At 45.7% G+C, this 14330-nt stretch overlaps 1 protein-coding gene across 3 annotated transcripts in view; it reads right to left on the minus strand.

Annotated features, from left to right (window-relative positions):
• KPNB1 (karyopherin subunit beta 1) overlaps nt 1–13600 on the minus strand; it is a 37736-nt gene extending 24136 nt beyond the window's left edge. Inside the window, exons 1-7 of one of the 3 annotated variants that reach the window (XM_025363535.1) lie at nt 12380–13600; nt 11973–12079; nt 11814–11872; nt 9389–9571; nt 4442–4642; nt 3241–3393; nt 644–703 (exon numbers count right to left, since the gene is read on the minus strand). In XM_025363535.1, the coding sequence (XP_025219320.1) occupies nt 644–703; nt 3241–3393; nt 4442–4642; nt 9389–9571; nt 11814–11872; nt 11973–12012 (696 nt within the window). In that variant the 5' untranslated portion in view covers nt 12013–12079; nt 12380–13600. Of the gene's footprint in view, nt 1–643; nt 704–3240; nt 3394–4441; nt 4643–9388; nt 9572–10890; nt 11072–11813; nt 11873–11972 lie in introns of those variants that run through there. The other 2 variants (XM_025363534.1, XM_025363536.1) reach the window with 2 other exon arrangements.
• Nucleotides 13601–14330: the final 730 nt, after the last annotated feature.

A 14330-nucleotide genomic window follows, 5' to 3' on the forward strand; every position in this document is an offset into this window, starting at 1 on the left:
CCATGTTGGCCAGGCTGGTATGAAACTCCTAACCTCAGATAATCTGCTTGCCATGGCCTCCCAAAGTGCTGGGATTACAAGTGTGAGCCACCATGCCCAGCCAGAATATTAATTACTCCTAACCTCAGATAATCTGCTTGCCATGGCCTCCCAAAGTGCTGGGATTACAAGTGTGAGCCACCATGCCCACCCAGAATATTAATTATTAGTAACAATCAAACCTTATTGCTGAAGTCAACTGATTCCCAATATTTCAAACTTACATTAGATTTGACATTTCCTAGGAAAGATGTGAGACAGATTTTTCTTTTTTTTTTTTTTTTGAGACGGAGTCTCGCTCTGTCGCCCAGGCTGGAGTACAGTGGCCGGATCTCAGCTCACTGCAAGCTCCGCCTCCCGGGTTCACGCCATTCTCCTGCCTCAGCCTCCCGAGTAGCCGGGACTACAGGCGCCCGCCACCTCGCCCGGCTAGTTTTTTGTATTTTTTAGTAGAGACGGGGTTTCACCGTGTTAGCCAGGATGGTCTCGATCTCCTGACCTCGTGATCCGCCCGTCTCGGCCTCCCAAAGTGCTGGGATTACAGGCTTGAGCCACCGCGCCCGGCCGAGACAGATTTTTCACATAACCTTACCCTTACACTTACCCTCGTATCTGGACACTGTGTGGCTTCACAGACCACCTGCATAATAAAGTGCCTTTCAGACTGTAGGAAGAATAAAAATAAAGAGAATTAGGGGAGCATAACCTGTACATAGAAGATTTCCAGACTCCCTCTACAAGGAAAACCACTCGCTCCCTCAGGGCCCCACACAGCCCTGCCTGGTACAATCAAGCCACTCTCCCTTGAGATGGTACCGCACTATAAAGGCTATAAAGAGTTTACCTTCGGTGTCTGCTATGTGACTTGCCCTCCAATGAGGTCCCTAATCTTTTAATCTCCAAGATGACCTTCACTAACAAAGACTTCAGGGAGGAAACAGAAAAATGTAGGTCACAAGGTTTAAATAAAAATGGTTGGTTAAAAGATAAAAATCTACATGTAGGAAAATCAATTTCCTTATAGTTAAAATATAAGAGAATTCAAAACATCTGCTTTATTTCAGAGACCAAATTTGTTTTCTGAGAGGTAGCAAATTCACATCAAATGTGGCGAGAAAAGGGAGAATAGAGTAATGAACTTTATGTGCTACCCTCCTAAATCTTCCAAAATCTATTAAGGAAAAATCCAGTTTTTTAATCAATTAGAATTGCCATTTGCTCTGGGGTTTCAGACCTTTCGAAAGTCAAGAAATGGTAAAAAGCCAGCTAAAGTGTCAATAAACATATATACAGAAATACTTTCAGACCATGACCCTGGCAATTTTACTTGTAGGTATTTACCCAAAAGGACTGAAAGCAGAGTCTCAAAGACACACATGCATACCCATGTTCATAGCAGCATTACCCACAATAGCCAAAAGGTGGAAGCAAGCTAAATGGCCATGGATGGACGACTAGATAAACAAAATGTGGCATATACATACAATGGAATATTAATCACCCTTGAAAAGCAAATTTTGACAAATGCTACCCCTTAGATGAATCTCGAGGACATCGTATTAAAACAAACCAGTTGCAAAAAGACAAATATTATATTATTCCACTTACGTAAGGTATTTTGTTAGAGTAGTAAAATACATAGAAACTGAAAGTAAAATGATGGTTACCAGTGGCTGAGAAAAGGGGAAATGAGGAGTTGTTGTTCAGTATGTAGTTTCAGTTTTGCAAGATGAAAAAGTTGTGGAGACTGTTTCCACAGCAATGTGAATCTACTTAACTGTACGTTTAAAAATGATTTAAGATGGTTTTATGTTATTCATTGCATTTTCAGCCAAAAGTTTATATACATATTATATATACACACAAAACGTTTACATATATATTATGCACATACATATACATGTATATATATACAAATATCTACACACACACACATATGTATTTTTTTTTGGAGACAGAGTCTTGCTCTGTTGCCCAGGCTGAAGTACAGTGGTGCAATCTTGAGCCTTGAACTCCCAGGCTCAAGTGATCCTCCCACTTCAGCTTCCCAAGTAGCTGGGATTATAGGCATGTGCCAGAACACCTGGCTATATCCTGTTTCTTAAAAACACCTTCCTAAGGTGGTATGAAACAGACCAATTGCCATAATTTTTATTTATTTCATTTTTCATTCTTTTTCTTTCCATTATAAGCCCTGTAAACACAAGAGCTCACAAAGCTGGTTAAAAACTCAGTTGCTCCTCTCCACAGAAATCTTTATTTTTTTAGAGATAGGGTCTTGTTACATCGCCCAGCCTAGTCTCAAACTCCTCGCTTCAAGTGATCCTCTTGCCTTGATGGCCCAAAGTGTTGGGATTACCAGATGTGAGCCCCAGCACCCAGCCTCCCCAAAATCTTTAGTACAAGGCAAAAGATTTAAAAGATTTACACAACCTTAAAAGAAACCAAAGTAAACCAAAGTATATAGTACATACCATAATTTCTTTCTTTCTTTTTTTTTTTTTTTTGAGACAGTCTTGCTCTGTTGCTCAGGCTGGAATACAGTGGTGCAATCTCAGCTCACTGCAACCTCTGCCTCCCAGGTTCAAGTGATTCTCCTGCCTCGGCCTCCTGAGTAGCTGGGATTACAGGCGCATGCCACCACGCCCGGCTAATTTTTTTGTATTTTTAGTAGAGATGGGGTTTCACCATGTTGGTCAGGCTGGTCTCGAACTCCTGACCTGATGATCCACCCTCCCCCCGCAACCGGCCTCCCAGAGTGCTGGGATTACAGGCTTGAGCCACCGTGCCCAGCCTATTTCTTTCTTTTTTTTAAGAGACTGTATCTGACTTTGTTGCTCAGGCTGGCCTTGAACAACTGGCCTCAAGCAATCCTCCCGCCTCAACCTCTGAAGTAGCTGGAGTACAAGTATGCACCACCATGCCCTATAATTTTAAAAAACCCAACAACATTCCACGCTTTGGACTGCAAAAGGAAAAACCTAAGCTTAGAAACACTTTATTTCCAAAAGCATGATGAGAAATGGCAAACACTCCATGGGCATATCTCACACAATACAAACTGGACTAAACTGGAAACAAATACTTTTAAGTAGGTGGTACTTTCTAAATCATAAACTTAAGAAAACAAAACAAAAAACTTACATTTAACTCCTTCATCCTTTACTGTCTGAATCTATACCTTATTGTGAAAAAACTTACCTCTTTATCAAAGTTTGCTTTGGTGAACTCCAACGAGTTCAGGAGTGCATTAGTAGCAGCTAGCTTCACATTATTACTAGGCTCTTCTTTCCTCATCCCCTGGATTATGGCAGTCAGAATCTCATTGGATTTATCTTGTAGCTGCTCTGGGTCCTGTAACAAGCAAAGAAGTGCAATGAATATACAGTCGGCTCTCTGCAGCCATGGGTTACACATCTGTGGACTCAAGCAACTATGGATTGAAAATATTTAGAGGAAAAAAAGTGGATGGTTGCATTTGTACTGCACCAAAAGGTGCGTGTACACCTTTTTTTGTCATCATTCCCTTAATACAGTATACCAACTATTAATATAGCATTTACATTGAATTAGGTATTGTAAGTATTCTAGAGATGATTTAAAGTATAAAGTATATGGGAGGATGTGCATAGGTTATATGCAAATACTACACCATTTTATATAACAGACTTGAACATCTTGGTACCTGAGGAAGGTGTTGGAATCAATCCACCCCAGAAGACTGCCATAAGGAGCTAAAATATTAGCTTTCTTCCCCCTTCTGTACAAATGGAGATGGCAGTCTGTTGGTGTTTTCCAGGCCATCTGTACTCTACGGTAAAGCTTCAGGACATTTAAGGGCCAAGGCCAAGAATCAACACCTGGCCACATCTAGGGAGTCTAAGACCAGGTCAAGTGCTGTGGGCTCCTGTGTTTCATAAAGTCTATATATTAAAATAGACACCAAGAGTGGTAACCTCATCAGGAACAACAGTGCTGGGAGGGCTGCATCTAAAATACCTTGTCTCCAGTGGCTAAACCAACTACATCAAGTGTTGGCAAACTTTCCGTAATGTAGTAAACTAAAATGCACCACAACAATCATGGTACATTCAGGATCTTAAGAAAAAGGATTGGTCAGGGATGCTCCAAATGAGAATATCCTCATTTTGTAAGTCTAGAATCTAAGACTCTTCAAACATGGACTTCTGTTTTCAGTTTGTGATCAAGTTTCTTAACTTTAGGGCATGATTAGTAATGTGAAGACAGAGGCCTAGGGGAAATAAATCAGTCTTACTTTCAAAACACTGTGCAATTTAGCTTGGCTCTCTTCGTGATTCAATAAGGTAGTACCAATATCATTCATGTCACAGCTAGAGGCAATCAGAGGTATATAAACCAGATACATTAGGCAAGCACTTACTATATCTTGGCAAATATAACCGATAGCTTCCAATGTCGACTCCTTCATGTGCTCTGTGCTGTTGGGGTTTGTGACATTGGCCACCAGCTGAGGAATGAGTTCTGGCCACTGGTTTACTGGGATCTCTGCACAAGCAATACCAGCCACACACTGTGAGGCAGAACTAGGCCGGTAAGTTTCTGTGCCCAATGTCTGCAAAACCTGCACCAAAAAAGACAAAAGATACAAATTTCTAACACTATTTGACCACATTTTGCCCACCACCACACTTCTTATATTAGTGTCTCTGAATTCTTCTTTTTTTTTTTTTCTTTTTTAAGACAGGGTCTCACTCTATTGCCCGGATTGGAGTGCAGTGGCACCGTCACAGCTCACCGTAGCCTCACCTCTATGGTGCAATCTATCCTCCCGCCTCAGCCTCCTGAGTACCTGAACTACAGGGGTGGATATGCAGACATACCCAGCTATTTTTTGTAGAGACAGGGCATCACCATATTGTCCAGGCTCTTAAAAAAAATAAAAAAAGGAAATACAAGGCCTTACTCTGTTGTCCATGGTGGAATGCAGTAGCATAACCATAGTGCAGTGGCACAACGATACTGCAGACTCGACCTCCCAGGCCTCCCCATGTAGCTTAGACTTGCAGGCATGTGCCATCCCACCTAGCTAACTTTTTGGATTTTTAGTAGAGATGGGGGTCTCCCTATGTTGCCGAGGCTGGTCTCAAATTCCTGGCTTCCCAAAGTGCTAGGATTACAGGTGTGAGCCACTGCGCCCAGGCAGCTGTCTCAGAATTCTTTTTTTTTTTTTTTTTGGAGACAAAGTCTCACTCTTGTCCCCCAGGCTAGAGCGTGATGGCGCAATCTCGGTTCACTGCAACCTCCGCCTCCCGGGTTCAAGAGATTCTCCTGCCTTAGCACCTCCCGCCAAGTAGCTGGGATTACAGGCGCCTGCCACCATGCCCAGCTAGTTTTTGTATTTTTAGTAGACGGGGTTTCACCATGTTGGCCAGGCTGGTCTCGAACTCCTGACCTCAGGTGATCCACCCACCTCGGCCTACCAAAGTGCTGGGATTACAGGCATGAGCCACCGTGCCTGGCCTCAGAATTCTTATCTATAATATGGAGAAGCAGAAAAGGCTGTCAGAAAAATCCAGCACAGTAGCAACATCAGCATAATCAACACTGCCCCAGAACCTAGAAATAAAACCAGTCATCCCCTGCTTCCAAAAGGAATTCTCCAAAATAACACACCTCACTTCAACCTTCAACACAAGATGGGAAACCAGAAGTTACAAGGGGAGGTAGCAGTAAATGGCAAAGGAGAGAGATGGGGACAAAACTCATCTTCCAGGCTCATTGTTGCTTTTATAACAATAACAACCTCATTTTGTGGACAGACATGGACACTAGAATGAAGCTAGTTCTGGGGCATTCAGGTGGGTCTGATTCACAGTAGATCACTGTCTAACCTGATCCAAGGAGATCTCACTCATGAGACGTGGGCTGAAACAAAACGTTTTCCTTCTAATCACTGACAACCCAGAACTCTGGGTGACTTACATAGAAAGGCCTTGGTCAAGTAACAACATCACTAAATACAAAAACAAAGTTGCTGATGTTAATAACACCCATGAACTTATCTTTATATAACTTCCAATTTGAAAGGATTTGTTCTGTTTGCCCAAGAATCAAAGAACTGTTCTCTCTACCACTGACAGAATCTAGCCAGATGTCAAAACAAGATCCACTTGTCATTAAACATGTCTCGCTTGACATGGTAACCACACCACCATTTATGTAAAGGGTAATAGCACAGGTATGATAAAAGATGAAGTCACAATTGACCTAGAGTTAATCATTACCATGATCAGCTAATTCAGTCAATGAACTCACTAAGAATCACCAGTCCACTCACAGGCAAACAGTTAACTGTTCTGGCATGAATACGGGACAAAGAATAGCTGCCAGATATTCAGACCAGCTCTGCTGACTGGGTTGGATCACTTAGTATCCTGCTTTGCAGCAGCTAGTACCAATAATGAACTCCCCCTTTCCTTCTTATATGGTATATCATCATCCCTGGCCCCCACCCCCATCAGCTCTACCCAACACTAAACAGTTCTGATTGATGTTGAATGAAAGGCTTTGCTCTGGAGGACCAGCAGAGCTAGAATGGACAAAAACTGTATGTCAAAGACATGAGGGAACAAGGGGGAAAAACAAGGTGAATTGTCCAAAATGCCAGAGGCTGAATGGATATTATTAACCCAAGTCCAGGGTGCCTTCACACCGCACTACATCATATCCTAGTACATATGTGGAGTGCACTGAATCCCATTCTACTTTTACCTTTTTCCTTTAGATTGCTTTCTGAAGACTCCATATTACTTGAGGTGATTAAGAAACTACAAATGTCCAACTCTTGGGTACTAAAAGTTTTCTGTTTAAACTAGAGGTAACCTTAATAGTAATATTCAATTATCAAAAAAGAGAAACTGGCTCAATTGTGCCCCAGTATCCAGATTTCAAAAAAGATCACTGACAGTGAAACTTAGTATTAATTATCAGTTGTGCTATGAAAGAGAAAAAGGCCAAGGTAACTGTTAGCTTTTTTTCCCCCCATGCCCAAGGGCTTAACCATGCCTATACAAATTATTATCTAATATTTATTTATTTTTTTTTAAGAAACGGAGTCTCACTCTGTCACTCAGCCTGGAATGCAATGGCACAAACTTAGCTCACCGCAATCTCTGTCTCCCAGGGTCAAGCAATTCTCCTGTCTAAGCCTCCTGAGTAACTGGGACTACAGGTACCCCCTACCACAGCCAGCTAATTTTTGTATTTTTAGTAGAGACAGGCTTTCGCCATGCTGGCCAGGCTGGTCTCGAACTCCTGACCTCAGGTGATCCACCCACCTCAGCCTCTCAAAGTGCTGGGATAACAGGCATGAGCCACTGCGCCCACTTGTTTTTTTTAAAGGTTGGTGTTAAGAGTGATGTGCCAAAAAATAAGCCAATTCCAATTCCAATTACATCTTATCCCATTTACTAGTGTGTAATTTAAGAAGATGAGAAACTGAATGGGCACTATCAGTATCGAGATTTCCAGTGATAGAATATACTTCCATTTATGTCACTTAGCTGAGAGAGAAGGAATTAAAATGTTATTATTACACAAGCAGACCCAACATGAATAGAAACAGCTCTACATATTCCAAAAAGATTTGAAACCAAGTTGGATTTAATAAGCTGGCTCCTTATCATGGGTATGCAAAATTGGTGACAGAAGGAGGTACACAACTAGATAGAAAAGTTGGTGCCTTACAGGGCACTACTTTACCTAACGCTGATATCTAGAACCAGGAATTAGCAAGTATGATGTGCATAACCATGACCTGCACAAGTACATATGTAGGAATTCCCTACTAGTTTCCACTCAGATACCAAGGACAAAATGATGATTGCACAGGTATTTAACTCACTCCTCTTTGTGCCTTACCCATGTCAGACAGATCACTAAAGAACTTAATTGAAAAACAGCCAGGCGAAGTGGCTCACGCCTGTAATCCCAGTACTTTGGGAAGACAGGCAGGCAGATCATCAGAGGTCAGGAGTTCAAGACCAGCCTGGCCAACACGGTGAAACCCCCATCTCTACTAAAAATACAAAAATTAATTAGCCAGCCTAGTGGCGTACACCTGTAATCCCGGCTACTCAGGAGGCTGGGGCAGGAGAATCACTTGAACCCAGGAGGTGAAGGTTGCAGTGAGCCGAGATTGCGCCATTGCACTCCAGCCTGGGCAACAGAGCAAGACTCCCTCTCAAAAAATACAAACAAACAAGCAAAAAAACAAAACAAAACACCAGTCCATATATTCTGAGTCCTTTGCTTCATTTAGAACTATGAATTTCTAATTCAACAAGACAGTAACAAGAATGTCACGATTCAAAATTCATCACCTTTTCTCCCCAAAATTCATCCCACTCTAAATGCCCTGGGAAAAAAGTCAAGTGTTTCTGAAGAAAGATTTTTTTATAATTGGCTAAGTAGATAAAACGCCATTAATGTCACACTCCTATTTCACAAACTCTTTGGGCCTCCAAGGCCCAAGAGATCATGTAACTTTCCTTCTGACTCCACATAGTGCCATGCTAAACCAGCAAAGATTGAGATTGAAACAGCAGAAGTTCAACAAGAGCCAGGTGCTGGTTGACTGGATAATCACTTGGGGAGACAGTTTAAAAAACATCCCTTGGCCAGGCGCAGTGGCTCACGCCTGTAATGCCAGCACTTTGGGAGGCCGAGGCAGATGGATCATGAGGTCAGGAGTTCAAGACCACTCTAGCCAAGATGGTGAACCCCCGTCTCTACTAAAAACACAAAAATTAGCTGGGCGTGGTGACGGGTGCCTGTAATCCCAGCTACTTGGGAGGCTGAGGCAGTGAACTTCTTGAACCCGGGAGGCGGAGGTTGCAGTGAGCCAAGATCATGCCATTGCACTCCAGCCTGGGGAACAGAGCAAGACTGTCTCCAAAAAAAAAAAAAAAAAGTGCCTGAGCTGTACTCCAGAAGTACCAAATCGGAATTTCTGGAGAGCTTGGAAATACGTATTAACAAATTCCCTAAGTGATGTGGGTATACAGCACCAATTTATACACTACTCCCATTTGTCAAACAGATTTTTACAAATTATGACACACAATTAAAGTTTCCCAAGCTGCTGCAGCCTACCTCAATCATCTAAAAAGAATTCCAATCCATCAGTGGGAATGGACAAGCTGTGCTGAGAAAGATTTAAGACAAAGACAATTTTTATCTTTAGGTGAAGTTCAGGTCCCAGAAACCTATCACACTGTCAGCTCTATCCCATGCAAATAGCAAAAGATCTGAGAAAGCAATTTCTTGTTCTCTAGGCAATATAACCAAACAGATGAGTGTTACTCACATAGTTCTTGACTTCTCGTCGAGCATTAGCATCAATAGCAAGCCACCTCTGCTGATATTGTGCCTTGATATCTGGATCTTTAGATGTCAAAGAGTTCTTGATTTGTAGACCAGCTGCAACTCTGGCAACCTGACTATTTCCTGGATTTGCCAGCACTCTGGACAGTTCCACAAGGAAAGTGGGCTGTTAAGGGAAGATACATTTGTAAATAAAATTATCTTAGGAATTTCCACAACTGAGAATAATTTATGGAGCACTGAACCACCGGAGGAGGGGCGAGGTGGGGGGGGAACTAATGTCTAATTTTTTTTTGGTATATCATAAGCATCTCAGGAAACCACAAAATACCTACTACAAGACTTCTATAAAAACGTTACTTAGTATATAACAGGAAGTCTTCCACTTTTCTCATGGAGCCTAGCACTTAATGAGGAATTGCAGATTTTCCTATCAAAATCATTCCTAGTACCCAAATTGTCACGTTATACCCCCTGAATTGCAAGGTTTTAGAGTATGGTAGTAGTTAGTCTTCTGTGTATACTGAGGTGTCCCAAGAATTCTTAATAATGTCTGGTACTTGAATGAATGGCTGTTATGATGCGGGTAGAAAATAAAACTGTTTATCTAAATTTCAAAAACCTTGGCCCCAAAAGAATGATCCAACTTTCCATCTCATGGCAGCAGCAGGGTAGCTTTTCATCCCATGGAAGGAGGTGATCTTTTATGAGAGAGGGAAATACAGATAAGCCTAAACAAACTTAGGAGCCTCATCCTCTGTTTTATTTGTGGGCACTCAGCAAAAAGGGAACAACGAAAAAAGCGGATTTATAAGGAAAAGTGGTAAGATATTTAGAAATAGGGAAAAAGTGAAAGAAAAAAATGTTCAGGCAAGCTGTTCAAGAAAAATAACTTTGTATCTAATAATCAACAATTACTTGCTCCTATACATTTGGACTTTAGTTGAGGAATACAGTGGATCCCTGAAAAGCATGTTCTTTTGTAACCTTTTGTAATCCACAGGCCTCAAAAACTACTCCCTTTGTTTAAAAATTTAACACACACACCTCTCTGTCCAGCAAAAAAACCGTGCCCAAACAGCAAAGTTAGCAGGAAAAGCCAAAAGCAGATACATTTTTCTTACTGCTAACAAGTTCTGCAATCACAGCAGAAGATAATTCTTAAAAGTTTTATTAATTATGTACCACTAAAGAATGTTAAGAATGTTAGGAATGAGATAAAAAGCTTCTTGCAAAATTAGCAAAAGCAGAAACAGGAATAATACCCTAAATGGAATTATCAGCCTATACTAGTGGAAAAATCTCTTCTAGGAAAGGATAAACAGGTTAGTTGTAAAAATTGGCACATATGAAGAACAAAAAAAAATCATTCAAAGGCAGTCTGTATAAAATAAGCCTTGTCACTTTGTTGATGTTGACATTTTGCCTATATAACACAAAGAAACACATATGGTTACAATGTTATTCAGACTTATTTCCTATTACCTTTCTCAAAGATGGCAAGCATCATCCAATCCTTCCCTCTGACCCCATCTCCCAATAGGAGATGGACACCAAAGAGAAACTTAACTGGCATCTAGGCTGTTTCAACCAATCCATCCCACATTTTTATACAAAGGACCAGTCTCTAGCGGACTTAGCTTCATTTTCTCCGGACCCCTTAAATTTTAAAATATGAAAAACGAGTAACTTTCCTCTGTGATTTCATCAGGAAACAGGCCCGATCTCAAAGATGAGCCTCAGACTGTTGTCTGGGTGCAGATCCCTAGTGATTAGGTTTCTATTCATCCAGGTCAGAAGGAAAGGAAAAAAAAAAAAAAAAAGGAAGAAAAAGAAAATACCCCGAGAGGAATAACCGGGCAGAAGAGGGAAAAATATTAGTGGAAATGGGTTAAGAGGCAGTCGGGTGCCAGGCCTGGCCATGAGCACAGACCAAGGTAGCGAGGAAAGGGCAGAGCTCTAGGAAATAGGTGGGGAGAGCCACAGGGGCCACGGGACAGGAAGGATAGCCGGCCGGGGTCAGACAGGGAGGGCAACCGGGCCCAGAGCTTCCACATGGCCCCTAGGCCTGACTCCCCCACCCCCACCTCTGCTGAACACGCAGCGCCGCGCAACCTAACTTCCCTTCCCTCCCTCTTTCTCCCTCCCGCTGCACCGCCGCCCTCAGGCCGCGCAATGATTGGGCGACAGGCAGCCCGGCGCGCCGCGCCATTGGCCAGTCGCAGGGCCCGGGGCGGGACACACCCACCGGCTTCCCGATGGCGGGGTTAGGTTGGACCGGGTTGGGGGGGAGGGGGACGGGATGGGGCGGGGTAGGTTCCCGAGGCCTGGGCCTCCAGGAGGGCGGGAAGGCCCCGCACGCAGGGGATGGGGACGCGGCGGGATGGGCGCGGCGGGGTAGCACGCACCAGGTTCTCCACGGCCGCACGCTCCAGGAACTTCTGCGCCGCTTCCAGCTCCAGCCGATCTGGGGGGAGGAAAGTGGGAGACGGAGCGGGGTCAGAGGGGCCGGGCTCCCCTCCCCCACCCCAATCACCTCAGCCCGACCCCCGGCTCCTGCGTCCTACCGGGAGACACGGTCTTCTCGAGGATGGTGATCAGCTCCATGGCGGAGGTGGCGGCGGCGGCGACTCCTCCTAAGACGACGGCCCGGCCTTTCGGGCGGCGGCTCGAACTGGGGATGGGGGTTGGGGGTCGGGTGGGAAGGGAGGGTGGGGTGGGGGGCGGGGGTCACCACAAGCCCATTCACCGGCTCTTTCTGGGTAGTCGCTCCAGCTCCCCTTAGTCTCTTCTTCTCTTACTTCCTCCCTCCGAATGGGCTGCTGGCAGCGGGGGAGGGACCCCGGGGGCAGCTCAGAGCGCGCTGGTGCTCGGGAGGCGGAGGGAGAAAGAAGGAAGAGAAGCTGTGAGTGAGAGGCGGCGCGCAAGGAGGGAGCGAGGGCGGGAGGAAGGCGGAGGGATATTCGGGCCGGACCTCGCCGCGGCGGCGCCGCGCTCCACGGCGATTGGCCGCTGTTCTGGCCACGCGGAATCCCCAATTGGCCAGGCGCTCAGCGTCGAAAGGCCGCCTTTCGCCCATTCGCCTGCTGGTTTCAAGGCCCGGGGTGGCTGGGCGGGCAGGGGAATGGAGCGCCCTAATTGGCCGAGGGGAGGGAGATTGGGATGGGGCCGGAGAGAGCCCACCGCTGATTGGGTGGGCTTGGTAAAGGCCTTGAGCTCAGACCGGCTGAGCGCCGAGGAGGGTGGACCGAAGGCACGACTCGGAGCCTGCGCGATTGGCTGGGATAGTGGGCGTTGATAGGATAGGGTGCCTGGGAGAACTGGGGAGAGGAGTTCGGGGTCGGGGCGCGGGAAGGCGGGAGGCGCCCGGCTGCCCTAGGAGCCCGGCGCGGGGCACGATGGGACGCCCCCGGGAAGAGGCGGAGCTGGGTTCGAGCGCTGGGGCTGCGGTTGGGTAAGCGCCGTCGCTCCGAGGGGCGTGTTGAGCGAGGCTTTCGCGGGCGTGAGCGGGGGAGGGGGGACCGTTGAAGTCCTGCGCCGCGCCCGCAGGAAGCTGCTTTAATGGCTAGGTCGGCTTGGTACCGTGCTCTTGGCTGGGACGGATCCGTAAGGCCATGTGGCTCCACTTGAAATGTGTAGATGTGGAAACTGAAGCCCAGAGAGGGTATGGAACTTGCCCAAAGTCACACAGCCGGTTAGTGGCTTGGTAAGGAATGGGTTCAGGAACCTAGAGGGTATGGAACTTGTCCAAGGTCGTACAGCTGGTTAGTGGCTTGATAAGCTCAAGCTCTCCTGACTGCCGTTGCCCCTATAAGCAGCTTTCTCTCCAAGGAGTCCCCTAGGCCTGCTTATATAGGGCTTGAGACCTGTACTAAGTCTGACTTGCTTAGGGGTGAGCTAAGGGAATCCTACACTTAAGACACCCCATCCTTGACAGAATGGAAATGCTTCACCCTGTAAAGGCTCAACCTCGAACCAGAAAGAATGTGTGTACAGGCATAAAGGATCGTGGTTCTTGACCTGTTTTCGTTCTGAACTCCTGAAGAAACTCATGAATGCCTTTTCTTAGCAAAATGCATATAAAGAAAATGTGGGCCGGGTGCGGTGGCTGATGCCTGTAATCCCAGCACTTTGGGAGGCCGAGCGGGGCGGATCACGAGTCAAGAGATGGAGACCATCCTGGCCAACATGGTGAAACCCCGTCTCTACTAAAATACAAAAAAATAGCCCGGCGTGGTGGCGCATGCCTGTAGTCCCAGCTACTCCTGAGGCTGAGGCTGAGGCAGGACAATCTCTTGAACCCTGGAGGCAGAGGTTGCAGTGAGCCGATATCACGCCACTGCAGTCCAGCCTGGCAACAGAGCGAGACTCCGTCTCAAAGAAAAGAAAAAAATGTGCATACAGTATCTTGACTTTCTTTGACATTGGTAAGTGGGCTGTAGGTTAAGAATTTCCTAGGCTGGGGCCGGGCGCGGTGGCTCAAGCCTGTAATCCCAGCACTTTGGGAGGCCGAGGCGGGTGGATCACGAGGTCAGGAGATCGAGACCATCCTGGCTAACATGGTGAAACCCCGTCTCTACTAAAAATCCAAAAACCAGCCGGGCGTGGTGGCGGGCGCCTGTAGTCCCAGCTACTCGGAGGCTGAGGCGGGAGAATGGCGTGAACCTGGGAGGCGGAGCTTGCAGTGAGCCGAGATCGCGCCACTGCACTCCAGCCTGGGTGACACAGCGCGAGACTCCGTCTCAAAAAAAAAAAAGAATTTCCTAGGCTGGGAGCAGTGGCACAGACCTGTAATCCCAGGACTTTGGGAGGATCGCTTGAGCCCAGGAGTTCAAGACTAAGCTGGACAACGTAGCGAGATCCTGTCTTTTAAAAAACAAAGATTTTTAAAATGATAAAGGAAAAGTGTAATAATGGGGACGGGT

Source organism: Theropithecus gelada, chromosome 16 (genome assembly GCF_003255815.1).
Source record: "Theropithecus gelada isolate Dixy chromosome 16, Tgel_1.0, whole genome shotgun sequence".
In the NCBI taxonomy this organism is placed as follows: domain Eukaryota; kingdom Metazoa; phylum Chordata; class Mammalia; order Primates; family Cercopithecidae; genus Theropithecus; species Theropithecus gelada.